This window comes from Oryctolagus cuniculus, chromosome 20, assembly GCF_051225735.1.
Source record: "Oryctolagus cuniculus isolate XC-2025 breed Fujian yellow rabbit chromosome 20, ASM5122573v1, whole genome shotgun sequence".
NCBI lineage: Eukaryota > Metazoa > Chordata > Mammalia > Lagomorpha > Leporidae > Oryctolagus > Oryctolagus cuniculus.
The window spans coordinates 44534928-44548035 of NC_142886.1; the positions used below are offsets into that span (position 1 = coordinate 44534928).

Here is a 13108-nt window from a genome sequence, read left to right on the forward strand (position 1 = left end):
CCCATGCGACGCCTCCGCGACACCCCGGCCCGTTCGGGTGAGCGGTGGTCAGGGCGCACCTGTCCACTGGGCGGGTCAAAGCCCCGTGAAATCAGCGAGGACCGCGACTGGACAACCAACTCCGCGAAGTCCTAGGGGGCGGAGCATCCCCAGGAGGGCGGCTGTGTTTGCTCGGGCATCAACAGAAGGGGCGGGGCCTCCTCACCTCGGGATGCACGGGGGCTCCTTGCTGTCCCTGGCACTGCTCAGAGACCTCAGACAGGGGCCCGCGTGGTGCAGCGGGGTCAGCTGCTGCCTGCAGCTCCAGCATCCCCTACGAGTGCCAGTTTGAGTCCTGGCTGCTCCACTTCTGATCCAGCTCCCTGCCAATGCGCCTGCGAACGCAGCGAACGATGGCATAAATGCAAAATGCTTGGGCCCCAAATAGAGTTCCAGGCTCCTGGCTTCAGTCTGGCCCAGCCCTGGCCGTCGGGAACTTTTGGGGAGTGAACCGGCAGATGGAAGAGCTCTGTCTCCCCGATCCTGCCCCCGTTCACGCCGTATTTCAAATAAATAAATAAATCTTTATTTAAAAAAAAAAAAAAGCTTCAGGGTTCCAGAATGCTGGGTGGACCTCGCAGCTGTCCCAGGTCTGCTGTGTCGGACCAGAAAGCAGTGCTGGTGCCTGCGGCTCGCCCGCGGTGGACCGAGGCCAGCCTGGGGAGCTCGCTCCACCGCCAACAGCAGGGGCTTTCCACCCTCGGCCCTTCCTCGGCAGGCCTGCGTCACCGCATCAAAAACCCGGACACCGACCTGTGCACTCTCCCCTCCTCTGAACCCAGGCCCAGAGCTAGAAGATTCTTTCTGGCGGCTCCGGACGCTCCTGGGACGGGGAATGAAAACAGCACCTTTTCCTCGCACCAGCCCGGAAGGGGTGGAGATCACTGGCGGACCCCTCCTCCCTCTGCTCTGAGGGAGTGGGAAGATGTCCTAAGACTGCTACCTTAACATGGAAAAATCACAGGCAAAACATCGCACACGTTATTAAACAAGGACTTCGGAAAATTCCCGCTGGGGAGAATAAGTGATATGGCAGCAAAGCCTCCTGGGAAGCGTTCAGAGCTGGCGCACACACTGTGCCTTCCTAAGCAGAGACCCTGGCTATGAACTCCTTTTCCTGGCAAGCCGGGGCCATGGGAGGAGCCTTGGGTACGATGCCACCGGCCTGGGCTCACCTGCTGCCCTCAGGTCTCCCTCTGGATTCGAGGGCGGCCTCAGTCTTGCATCCGACTGTTCAGTCCTCTCCCTGTTGGCCACACCCAGCCCGCTGTGGTCAAGAAACCGGCTTCCCACGTCTAGGGAGTGTTTGCAAAACGCCCGCTGCACAGGGCTGTGGTCCACGGCTGCAGCTTTGGGACTGAATGGCTGCAGTGGCCTCATGGTCCCCGCTAGAGTCCGGACACACGCAGGGCCCGGTCCCTCTGTGCAGAGCGTACTCTGGGATTTTTCAGGCCTTCCCACCGCTGGGACGGCGAGGTCTGGGTGTCTCTGAGAACGGTGCCGGTGACGCCTGGTGCTGGCGCTGGAGCGGGGTGTGACTCCTGTCCCAACTCGGTACTAATCCTGTCTGGAAAGCGGAATTAGGACGTCGTCAGCCATAAGCACAGGTCCTCTTCCTCCTCGTCACTTCAGACAGACCCTTTCGCTCCGGAAAAAAAAGAACTTCCAAACCGCACACTCGTTCATAGACCAAAATAGAGATGTTTTTATTTCCAAACACAAAGCAGATACATTATAAAAAAACACAAAGCGACAAGAAAGTCAGACAACTTCTAGAACACGGCTACATCGCCTGGAACATGAAGGGAAGAACGCTACAGCGTGACCCCACACCGCAGCGCCGAGCGGAGCCCCGGGTCCCGCAGCCTCCAGGCTGGGCCGGCACGGCGGGGAGGGACCCCAGGAACCCAGATAACACACACACGGTCCAAGACAGTTGTTTGGCTCCGACACTGCTTCCCTTCCCAGAAAGCTTAACTGATTGCAAATGCGTATTTTACAGTCACAAACAACATAACACTGGATATGGTCCCTCTGCACACTCAGTACGTAACAGCACATTTGGAACAATGACATCAGCTGGCTTTTGCCACCAGAAACCACGTACGCAGCATCTACACGCATGCACACGCACACCCCCCACCCCATCGCCTGCCTCGCACTGCGTGAGCCACTGTTCCGGCCACGCGAGCAAATGGGCAGCGTGGGGTTAGCGCACCCAGGTCCCAGGTAGGGAGGATGGGGTGAGCGTGCCCAGGCAGACGTGGCTTGGGGTAGCGCGAGTGCCGGAGTCGACAGATGCCTTCCGGCTGGGATGTCGGAGGTCATGCCCCTCCGCTCTGAGCCCTTCCATGGGAAGACAAGGAAACCAAAAAACCCATTCGGGTTGGAATGAAGGCTGGGCTCTGGGTTTGGAGGGGAAGGCACTCGTTCCTGCACACACACACACACACACAGGCGCACACCAACTACACACACATCGCCCGGCCACTTCCTCCTCCCCGGCAGGACTTCTGGAACACGCACAGCCGGCTGCCCTGGCAGGAGCCAGCTCGTAGTAGACGCTGCACTCTGTGGGTCCCTGTGTCTCTGGGAGCACCAGGCAGTCAGCACCTGCCTCTGTGCCCTGCACTCCGTCCTGGCCTTGCCAGCTCCCAGCGGCAGCGGGGGCGTGGGCTCGTGCAGGAAACGTGCAGCCGCGGCTCTGGCGCCTCCACCAGCGAAGCGGCTGTCAACGTCACCACAAACTGTGGCTTGCAAAGCAAAGCAACTGCAGCCAAGGCGAAGTTCTAGGAGTGTCGGGCCTGGAGCCACGCTCCCGGGGCTCAAGTGCCAGGCTCGCTGCTCACCACCTGGCCGGGTGCTTTACCCACCTCTGTGCTCCGCCTTCAGTGTGCACTCCGTAGCACAGGCGTCTGGGAGTCAGGGCCCCACTGGGGGGCCTCACCTGGCTTCCTGCTCTGCCTTTATCATCACAGCAGGGGAGGGGCTGCACACCTTTGACCCCCATCCCCACAGAGGTGCCCCGGCAGGGACAGGCCTGCTGACCCCGCCCACTGGGCTCAGAAGCATTCCAGAACGGAAGCCCAGGACCCCTTGGGGGAAACTGAGGTTCCTCCCGGAGTTTGCTGACTCCCGTCCAGAGGAGGTGGTCGGGTATCAACTTGGGAGCAGCTGTAACCATGACAACCACGGGCAGGTGCCAGGCGATGCTGAGTCCTGCTGGCCACTCTCCAGGGCTCTCAGATTTGCTTTTAGACCATGAATCTCTGCTTTATAATTTCCCTTTCAAAACAAATCCCCGTTGGTCCTACTTGGACAAACACAGGTGTTCTCTGGGGGAGAAACGAGGCCTGCCTTCCAGCCCCGACTGTGGCCCCTGCTGCGGGAGCCCGGGTCTCGGTGGGTGACGGGGGCCACCTACGAGTGTTCCTGTTTCCTTTCAAGGCCTCAGTGCCTGCTAGAAAACTGGCAGTGGCTGGGAAAAGCTCAGGATTTGAACCCAGGAGCTCCTCATGCTCAAGAAAAAAAAAAAGTGAACAGAAATTTGCTGCACGGAAAGCAAACACAGGGCATGAAAAAGCTGGGCCTTGGGGAGCACAGCAGGGTGGGGGGGCTGGGCCCTGGGGAGCACAGCAGGGTGGGGGGCTGGGCCCTGGGGAGCACAGCAGGGTGGGGGGGCTGGGCCTTGGGGAGCACAGCAGGGTGGGGGGGCTGGGCCTTGGGGAGCACAGCAGGGTGGGGGGGCTGGGCCTTGGGGAGCACAGCAGGGTGGGGGGGCTGGGCCCTGGGGAGCACAGCAGGGTGGGGGGGCTGGGCCTTGGGGAGCACAGCAGGGTGGGGGGGCTGGGCCCTGGGGAGCACAGCAGGGTGGGGGGGCTGGGCCTTGGGGAGCACAGCAGGGTGGGGGGGCTGGGCCCTGGGGAGCACAGCAGGGTGGGGGGGCTGGGCCCTGGGGAGCACAGCAGGGTGGGGGGGCTGGGCCCTGGAGAGCACAGCAGGGTGGGGGGGCTGGGCCCTGGGGAGCACAGCAGGGTGGGGGGCTGGGCCCTGGGGAGCACAGCAGGGTAGGGGGCAGGGCCCTGGGGAGCACAGCAGGGTGGGGGGGCTGGGCCCTGTCTACACACAGACCCAGCCCCGCAGGGTCGACCAGGCCTCGTGAGAACATCTGCCAAACCTGGGGGACCTAAAGGCTCCTGGCCGTGGTGCCAGGTCATTCTCAAGTTCAAGGGTGAGCATCTCCACGTTCTGTTGGCAGAGACAGCCAGACCCGGAGGCTTGGGCTTCTCTGCCTGTGGAATTGACATCCAGGTACCGCCCCAATCCATCCTCTCCACTTTTCTCAAAGAGCCCCGTCTTGCTGGGGGCGTGTTCCCAGACAAGGGGAGCCCCGTCTTGTTGGGGGCATGTTCCCAGACAAGGGGAGCCCCGTGACAGTGTCCTGGCCAACAAGATGAGGGTGAAAGTTGTCAGAGGAGCATCCGGGAAAACAGATTCACTAAACTCACTCCCTTTCTTCCTGCCTGGGATCTAGATGAGAAATTGGAGGTAGAGCAAGCACAGTGGGCCACGAGGTTGTCGTGACCGCACAGAAAAGCAAGCTGACACCCGCTGGCCTTGACACCTCCCAGCTGCAGAAGCGGCAACGGGCGCTGTCTCTCTCTCTAGATTTCTCGGGATGAGAGCAAGGTCAAGTCCCCATCAGTCTGAGCCACAGCTGGCGGGGGAGGGCGACTTTGTTTCCCCCAGACAGGAGCCCGCCCTTGTATTTCCAGAATACACGGCAGCTCAAGGAGTCCAAGAGGCTCCTGGGTAATTTTCCCTTTCACCACTAGGAAGGGAGGAGGCAGCAGTGAACTGGCCTACGGCCACACGGCCCAGGACCAGGAGAGCCCAGGCTCAGCCCCGGGCACTGCTGTGCAGGGTCACGTTGTCACCCAAGGAATGCACAGACCTAGCCCCACCTCTGGACGAACTCCCTGAGCTCACTGGGTAAGCAGGAGCTGCTGGGCCTCACTGTTCTAACCTGTAAAATGGGCACAAAGCTGAACCAAGACAGCCTGAAAAAATAGGCCCGCGGAGGAGCAGTTAACACTTTCCGCTCTGCTTTACCTCCCATTACCTTAGTTTGTCTCCCCCAAGAACAAGATGAACAAAAAGTGATTTCTGATTGGGTACATTCTAATAGGAGGTTTTACATATATATGGGATTATATATATATGGAGTTATATATATGTATATGGAATTATATATATATGGATTTTATATATATATATGGAATTATATATTTATAGAAGGAAACCAGAATGAGGGGGCTGCCATCTGCTGTAAGGATGTCAAACAGACTTCTCTCATCTGTCAAATATGATTGATTGGCAGTTGAGAGGGCCTGAGGACCATGAGCTCTGTTCAGGCTGCATCAGGGAGAGGACTATCTCAGTGATCCATTACTGCTGTCTGCTGTGGCTGCAGTAAGGGATGTGGGGCCCACACCTCTCCTCCCACGCTGACCTGGACCTGTGGCAGCTGGACTGGGGTGCGGAGAGTCGGGGGAGCTCCTGCTGCATTAGCTGAGCTCGCATGAGATGGAATGAGCACATCCAGGGACACAAAGCGCCTGGTGACCACTGCACTGCCTCCAGGGAGAGACACTAGGACAGCAGACATCGAAGGAAGCTGCTGGCATCTCAGGACTCCTGCAGCAGGCGGGGAGCGGGGCCCAAGAGCTGCAGACCCAGCCTCCTCGGGGGTCCCTCAGCTCCTCTGCTCTGTGACCCATCAGCAGGAAGTGGGGAACGGCAGGAGTTCTTCCCAGTTCACGGACAAGGGATCCACACAGTAGGCACACAACCGACGTGGAAAACCCTCCACGGGCAGAGTGCGATTCTCAGCTTGGTACTTCCAATTTTTACCAAGATTACAGACTAACAGTGGTGCTAACAGTAGAGACGACACAATGTGGGGTGTTTGACTCAGCTCCCCCTCGAGCCTACACCCCGAGACCCAGCACAGCCCGAGGATGCACCTGCCAGCCCTGGTGGTCCAGCAACTCGGTGGCCACGGTAATCTCCAAGAGGCAGCAAGCTACCCCCACGGCCATCCTGAACTCCGGCAGGTCTCCTCCACGTGGCCCAGCCACCCCAGGGCAGGCAGAGGAGCAAAGTCAAGGGCAACGGCCCAAGTGTGCTTTGGCTTCTTCTAGGGCACAAACCCTTTCCCTGGTCTCTGGGTGCCTGGAGAGCAGGAGCTGCACAAGCCTGAAACGGAGACAGGACTTGGAGAACACTCACTGCCTTGGATTAACAGGAAGAGGCGCAGGCTGCCTGCTGACCAGAGGCCAGGAAACAGATTCTGGGCACATACGTGGCCGTGGCACCTTGGGGCCAACACATGTACTTTTACAGGTCTTAGCTGCAAGGCTCAGGCCTCCCCATGCCCAGCCGCCATAAATCACCATCTCACTCCCCTGTAGTCTTGCACTGACAACAACACGTGAACAGAGCTGGGATGTGTGACTTCGCTAACTCCTAACACTGGAGAAGACAGTGTTCTGTATCCATCCAACCGCTCTGTTCACTTTTGCTCTCCGCTCAGACCTCCCATGAGCTGGGATTCCCTCCTGCACTGGAAGACCAAACCACTGTCCTGATACCCTCCGCTCACACATTCCCCAACTCCTTCTCTTTCCCCGCCTTCTCCAGCCCCGGGCCTCCCACACGTCAGGCTCTCCCATTCTCCCAGAAAGAACACGAAGTTGGCGACTTTTGACTCCGCCCAACGAGGATTCAAGACAGACCCCACACAGGAAGACACAACTCTGTCCCCGCAGGCCACTGAACATGGGCTCCCGAGGAAGGACACGCTCTCGGGATGAAGTCGTCGTCCTGATAAAAAAGACCCCAGGGAGAGGCTCAGCGCCTGGGCCCTCCTCCTCCTGGCTCTGTCTTCGCTCAGTGGAAGCTTTGCCGCTGCCGCCTGGTCGTGGGTGAGCCCTGGCTACCAGAAAGGCACAGCCCAGCTGTCACTGTCTCTCCCTTTTTCTCTCAAACGGTGGCAGACACATGCATAGCATAAAACCCCTCCTTTTAACCACTCGGGTCGGAGGCACGCAGCCTGGCGTGGCCCTGGTGTCGGACTCCCTCTGCCCCACTTGCTGGGTGCCCTCGCCAGACCAGCTCACTGTGCGCCTCTTCCCCTGCTCGGGCCTGTCTGCAGTCCACCAGGGGAGACGAGGTCCCCTCCTGCCCTGTCTCACTCTGTCCTGCGGGGCAGGTGGGCCAGTGCTGCCCAGTGGCAGCACAGGAGAGGAGCCATTGGTTGCCCAGGCCCCCAGCTGCGGAGCGCCCCCAGCTGCCTTCCCCTGGAACTGCCCAGGGACAAGCGTGGCTGCAGGCTGTCCCTGCAGGTGGCTCTGAGACAGAGCCTGAGATGCAGCTGGGCCATACATTCAGGGGCTCCTCCTGTGTGCCCACGAGGGGCGTGGAGTGCCAGCAAACACACTCGCCTCTGGGTTTTTACAACAAAACCCAGCTGGGGGCGCCGTCATTCATGGCCGTGGCCCTCACTGCAGGGGGGGGAGGGGCTGAGCTCCTGGGGGGCAGAAGTCGCCCTCTAGAGCCGACTGAAGATGATATCAGGTAGACGACCGTGTGAATGCACGGGGAACGTCACTCTCCTCGGAGCCGAGAGCCTGTCTGTGCGCACAGAACCCGCTCCCAGGGGCTGCAGACACGGCGACCTGCTGGAGCCATCCCAAGCCCCTCCCCACCTCCCACCCCTGCCCCGGCATGGGCTCTGGGGCCACACCTGGCTTCAAATTCCACTTCCACATGGACAACTGTCTATGTGTCCAGGCCCCCGGGTTCTCATCTCAAAAGGGGGCCTGGCCCTGCGCAGCCTTGCAGGGCAGAAGGCTTGCAAGGGGCCCCCCAGGGGCAGGCCAGTAGGAACCAAACCAATGAGCTCCTTGTCTGCACTTCCTGTATCCCCGTCACCCTCCCGCTGGCACGTCCAGGCGGCTCCTGGCCTCATGCGGCACCCCCACCCCCTGCCTTGTGCTCTCTGCCAGACCCTGTGTGCCCCTTGCCACACCCAGGGCAGAGTGAGGAAGGGCAGGGAGCGTGGGCCAGGCAAGGGGGCGCTGACAGCATGGGTGTGACCCACCTGTGCCTCTTTCTACCCCCCCCAGCCACATGCACACATACACACGACAGTCACACGACTCTCAGGCTCCTCTCGCTCCGGGGACACAGGAAGCACGCACACACCCACGCGGGCTGCACGGCGACTTGGCGGCTGTCAAACAGGCTGCTAGCAAGGTCCTAACAGAATAATCGCCCGCGCTCGCCATGAGGAGCACCGGCAAACGGCTCTTCCGTGTCGTCACAGCTGCCGGATGGGAGAGCAATGAGGATAGCAATTCTCTCTCCTTTTTCAAAAAGTTATGTGAACAGACGACTCGACGGCATCACCATCAAAGTTTAGAACAGGTACAGCCGCCCACAGCCGCACTCTCCCTCCCCTCCATGCCGCCCCGGGACGCGACCGCATCACGTGGAATGGGGAACGCTGGAGGTTGCTGCGGGGGAGGGAGGGGTTCTGCTCGCGTGAGCACAGCACTGCCTGGAGGCCCGCAGCCTCTCACTGGGTGGCCAGGGGCAAGCGCCCAGCGCCCAGCCCTCTCTGGGCCTCTGCTTTCTCACCTGGGAAGTGGGAGAGTAGGAATCGGCTCTGGCCTCAGCGAGCTGCCAGGCTTGGAGGCGGGGCCTGAGGCTTGGGTTTGCCTGCTTGTGGCTTGGTTTGCAAAGTGTACCTGGGACAGTGTGCTTGTTGAGTCGGTGCCAAGAGCTCCCCAGGGAGCAGGCCTCCTACCCTCGTGAGGGGAGCTCCAGCCCTTCCCTGCTTCCTGGGGCCAGATGCGAGGCCGGGAGGGGCCAGATGGGAGGCCGGGAGGGGCCGGGACACGCCTGGGGCCCTCTATGCCTTTCCAGGTAAAACGCTCTATGAGCCCGAGGTCCAATACAGGGCCTGAGCAGCCTGCCTCTGGGACTCCTAGGTGCAGCCAGAGACAAAAGCCATTGGAGAAAGGGGACACTGAGTATCTTTAAGACAGGGAGACGTTCGTGGAGGGCAAATGCGATGTTGTAAAGCACTTAGATGTCACCCCAGAGCCCCTGGCCCAGCAGGGATGCGTTTCTGGCCTCATCGCCCATGTGGAGTCACCCTGTCCCCGCCCCAGGTGGGGTGTGGCATAGAGCCCACCTTCCCAGATCTGGCCGAGAAGGCCTGGTTCTGGACCCGAGTGGGCCACATGGGGGACAGGCTGGCCAGCGGATCTGGAAGAGGTGGGAGGGCTGTCTCCAGCGGGGACCCTTGCTCCTCAGGGCTTGGCACAGCAGGTGCCTCTCTCCTGTACCGTCAGCTGATCCCCGACTGTGAACCTCCAGTGCCAGGGGACAGCAATGACCCGGCTCCCCCTGGGGCTGTGGGGGTGCAGTGCACACAGTGTGCTTGGAAGTCTTGAGAATAAAGTCTGTGTCCTTCCCTGCCCCTGAACAAAACACAGGGAGCGCAGTCTGGCCACTTCCTGGAGGGCCGCTGCCACGCCCGTGGACAGGAGCTGTGGTCCGTGCTGTTGGTGAGCCTGGGTTCCTGCCCTTGATGCCTTGTCCGGCTTTGCTTTGGGGCCCTGCCCCCGCACCCCCCCACCCCCCTCAGCCCCCGTCAGGCTGCCCTGTGTCCCTGTCACTCCTCACTGCCGTTGCCGGGCCTGCCTCTGGCCGTCGCCATTTCTACTTCCACCCCACAGCACAGAACTGTGGTGGGTTTGGGTTTAGAAGCAGACGGGCGCGTGCATTCTCACTGTGCCCACAGCGGTCACCAGCCTGGGCGCGAGGGCCTGGGCCGCGCTCCTGTGCCGATGTCACCAGGCTTGTTCACAGACTTCCGGGTTTGGGGCTGGCTTCTGGAAGAGGGGCTGCCGGTGCTGCCGGCAAGCCAAGGCACAAAGACTACCAAGTCTCCCCGGAGAGGCCCCCGCTAGGAACCTCCGGGGACACGAACAGACACGCCGTGTGACAGCAGACGGAGCATGTACACAGGTGTCGCTGGGTCACACTGGCACACACAGACGGAGGCGACGCCGTACCCAAGGCAAGCTGGTGCTGGGAACTCGGACCCAGGACTTGTGCTCAGGCGGCTCTGCTTCCAGGTTCCCCCGGGACGTGCGTGCCGGGACGGACGGAGGCCGGCGAAGCTCAGCTGTGGCCCTGGCGGGCTAGGTGGGCGGGGGGCCGCTGTGGCGCAGCGTGAGCGTGAAGGAGCGGGCGAGGTTGTTGGCCAGTGAGCAGCTGCGGGCCTCCTCCCCGACGGGCAGCAGGAACAGCAGGAGCAGCAGCAGCAGTAGCAGCACCTGCAGCGGGAGCGCCGTGCAGCAGGCCTTCCGGAAGAGGTGGCCGAGGCCTCGCCGCCGCCGCCGCGTCTGTGGACAAACCCAGGACGTGTGAGCGGGCGCAGGGCCAGGGCACGCCAGGGGCAGCGGCGGGGCTGGACGGACCCTGTGACCTCACACGCCTCGGTTCTCCCATCTGTGAGACGGGGCCGAGGTGAGTTTTGCCAGAAGCAAAGACGTCCACAGGCTCGGGCCAGGGCCGATGACAGTGAGGATGACCGTGGTGGTGGCTGGGTGGCAGTGATGTCTGAGGGTGGAGGTGATGGCGGTCACTATGCTGGTGAAGGAGTATGCAATGGTATTGATGCTAGTGGTGGTGGCGACGATGGTAGTGGTGGTGCTGGTGGTGGTGATGGTGGTGGTGACGGTGGTGGTGACGGTGGTGGTGATGGTGGTGATAACAATGGTGGTGATGGTGGTGGTGACAGTGGTAGTGGTAATGGTGATGGTGACAATGCTGGTGATGGCAATGGTGTTTATGCTGCTGGTGGTAGTGACGATGCTGGCAGTAGAAGTGTAAGGGTGATTGTAGCGAGGGTGGTGAGGACGGTAATGGTGATGGTGGTGATGACAGTGATGGTGGTGCTGGTGTTTATGCTGGAGGTGACGGCAGTGGTGGTGATGATGGTGATGATGGTGATGGTGACAATGGTGGTGGCAGTAGAGGTGGAAGGGTGATTATAGCAAGGGTGGTGGTGGTGACAATGGTGATGGTGGTGGTGGTGGTGGTGGTGATGGTGAGGGTGGTGGTGGTGATGGTGGTAAGGATGATTGTAGTGAGGGAGGTGGTTGTGGTAATGGTGATGTTGGTGGTGATGATGGTGACGGTGATGGTGGTGATGACAGTGATGGTGATGCTGGTGCTGGTGTTTATGCTGGTGGTGATGGTAGTGGTGACGGCAGTGGTGGTGATGATGGTGATGATGGTGCTGGTGACAACGGTGGTGGCAGTAGAGGTGGAAGGGTGATTGTAGCAAGGCTGGTGGTGGTGACAATGGTGATGATGGTGATGGTGATGGTGGTAAGGATGATTGTAGTGAGGGAGGTGGTTGTGGTAATGGTGATGTTGGTGGTGATGATGGTGACAGTGATGGTGATGATGACAGTGATGGTGGTGCTAGTGATGGTGGGGCCTATTCCTCTGCCGTTGAGGACAGGAGAGGTGTAGGCGTCCTGGGTTCTAATCTGGCTCCACCGCGTCCCAGTGGTGTGGGCCGCTCAGCCTCTCTGAGCCTGGGGGAGGGGAGGGTGTGCCTCCTGCCAGAGCCACAGCACAAGTGAGGGACGGGTGCAGCGTTCAGCACCTGAGTGGGTGCTGAGTAACAGCACAGTCCCCTCCCCCTCCCACTGGCACTGCCGGGACAGCAGGGATCCGACGCCATCAAGCACAACCGTCCTCAAGCCCACCTCGGCTCCTTGGAACCTTCACGCCCTCCTGCCACAGGGCCTTTCCACGGCCATGCTGGATTCTCCCCGCTCCGTCCACCTGCTCGCTCCACTCTCAGCTGTATTACTTCCTTGGGGAGGGCCTCCCTGCCTGCATCACACACCCTCACGGTGCCCGGGGTCCATCACACACCCTCACGGTGCCCGGGGTCCATCACACACCCTCACGGTGCCCAGGGTCTCTGCTCTGGGGCGCGGGCTGGGCTCTGACTCCCTGGTGGTGCCCACCAGCGTGGTTCACTCTGTGCTCAGCAGTGCGCACTGCAGGACGTCCGGAATGTCCACCTCCTTTCCTCCCTGCCCCACTGGCCACCCACTCCCCCCAGGTGCCCAGGCAATGAGCACACAGGTACCTGCTGACCACCGTCCTGGACCTGCTCCCACCATCCCAGCGGCCCACCAAGAACGTCTGGGCTCCACCCGTGATAGACGGTGATGATGGAACACATCCCAAAGGCTTGAGCTGAGGAGCTGAGTGCAATCCCCTCACTCTGAGCCCCTTCAACAGCCCTGGAAGGGAGAGAGGCTGTCCTGTGCCCATTTTACAGAAGGGGAAACTGAGGCTACGGGAGAGTAACCAGCCAGAGCATCGCTCCAAAGCCGAGGCTCTTTCCACCACCCTACATGGGGTTTCTCTCAACTTGCATCACCAGTTCTGGGACACACGGCCATGCCATGTCCCTGGGTGAGACGCTGGGGAGATGGCCACTCCTGTAGCCTCCTGCCAGGGATGCCCACCTGTGCCCAATCCCAAGGAAACTCCAGAGTCACCCACGCAGGGACCATTCACAAAGGCCAAGGTCAGGAAAGGTTAAGAAAAACCGAGGCATAGCACTGGATCAGAGGACACTGAAGAGACGTTGCGGTGTGAGCTGCTGTGTGGACCCTGGCCCGAGGGAGACTGTGTGGACCCTGGCCCGAGGGAGACTGTGTGGACCCTGGCCCGAGGGAGACTGTGTAGACCCTGGCCCGAGGGAGACTGTGTGGACCCTGGCCCGAGGGAGACTGTGTGGACCCTGGCCCGAGGGAGACTGTGGACCCTGGCCCGAGGGAGACCGTGTGGACCCTGGCCCGAGGGAGACTGTGAGGACCCTGGCCCGAGGGAGACTGTGGACCCTGGCCCGAGGGAGACTCATCTATCAAAGCACAGCAGGGTGTGTGCATCCACACGG

General features: G+C 60.9%; 1 protein-coding gene across 3 annotated transcripts in view; it reads right to left on the reverse strand.

Annotated features, from left to right (window-relative positions):
• Positions 1–1471: 1471 nt before the first annotated feature.
• SYNE3 (spectrin repeat containing nuclear envelope family member 3) overlaps positions 1472–13108 on the reverse strand; it is an 83600-nt gene continuing 71963 nt past the window's right edge. For 2 of the 3 annotated variants that reach the window (XM_070065593.2, XM_070065589.2), the window contains exon 18: positions 5199–10520. In XM_070065593.2, the coding sequence (XP_069921694.2) occupies positions 10317–10520 (204 nt within the window). In that variant the 3' untranslated portion in view covers positions 5199–10316. Of the gene's footprint in view, positions 1607–5198; positions 10521–13108 lie in introns of those variants that run through there. The other variant, XM_089322477.1, reaches the window with a different exon arrangement.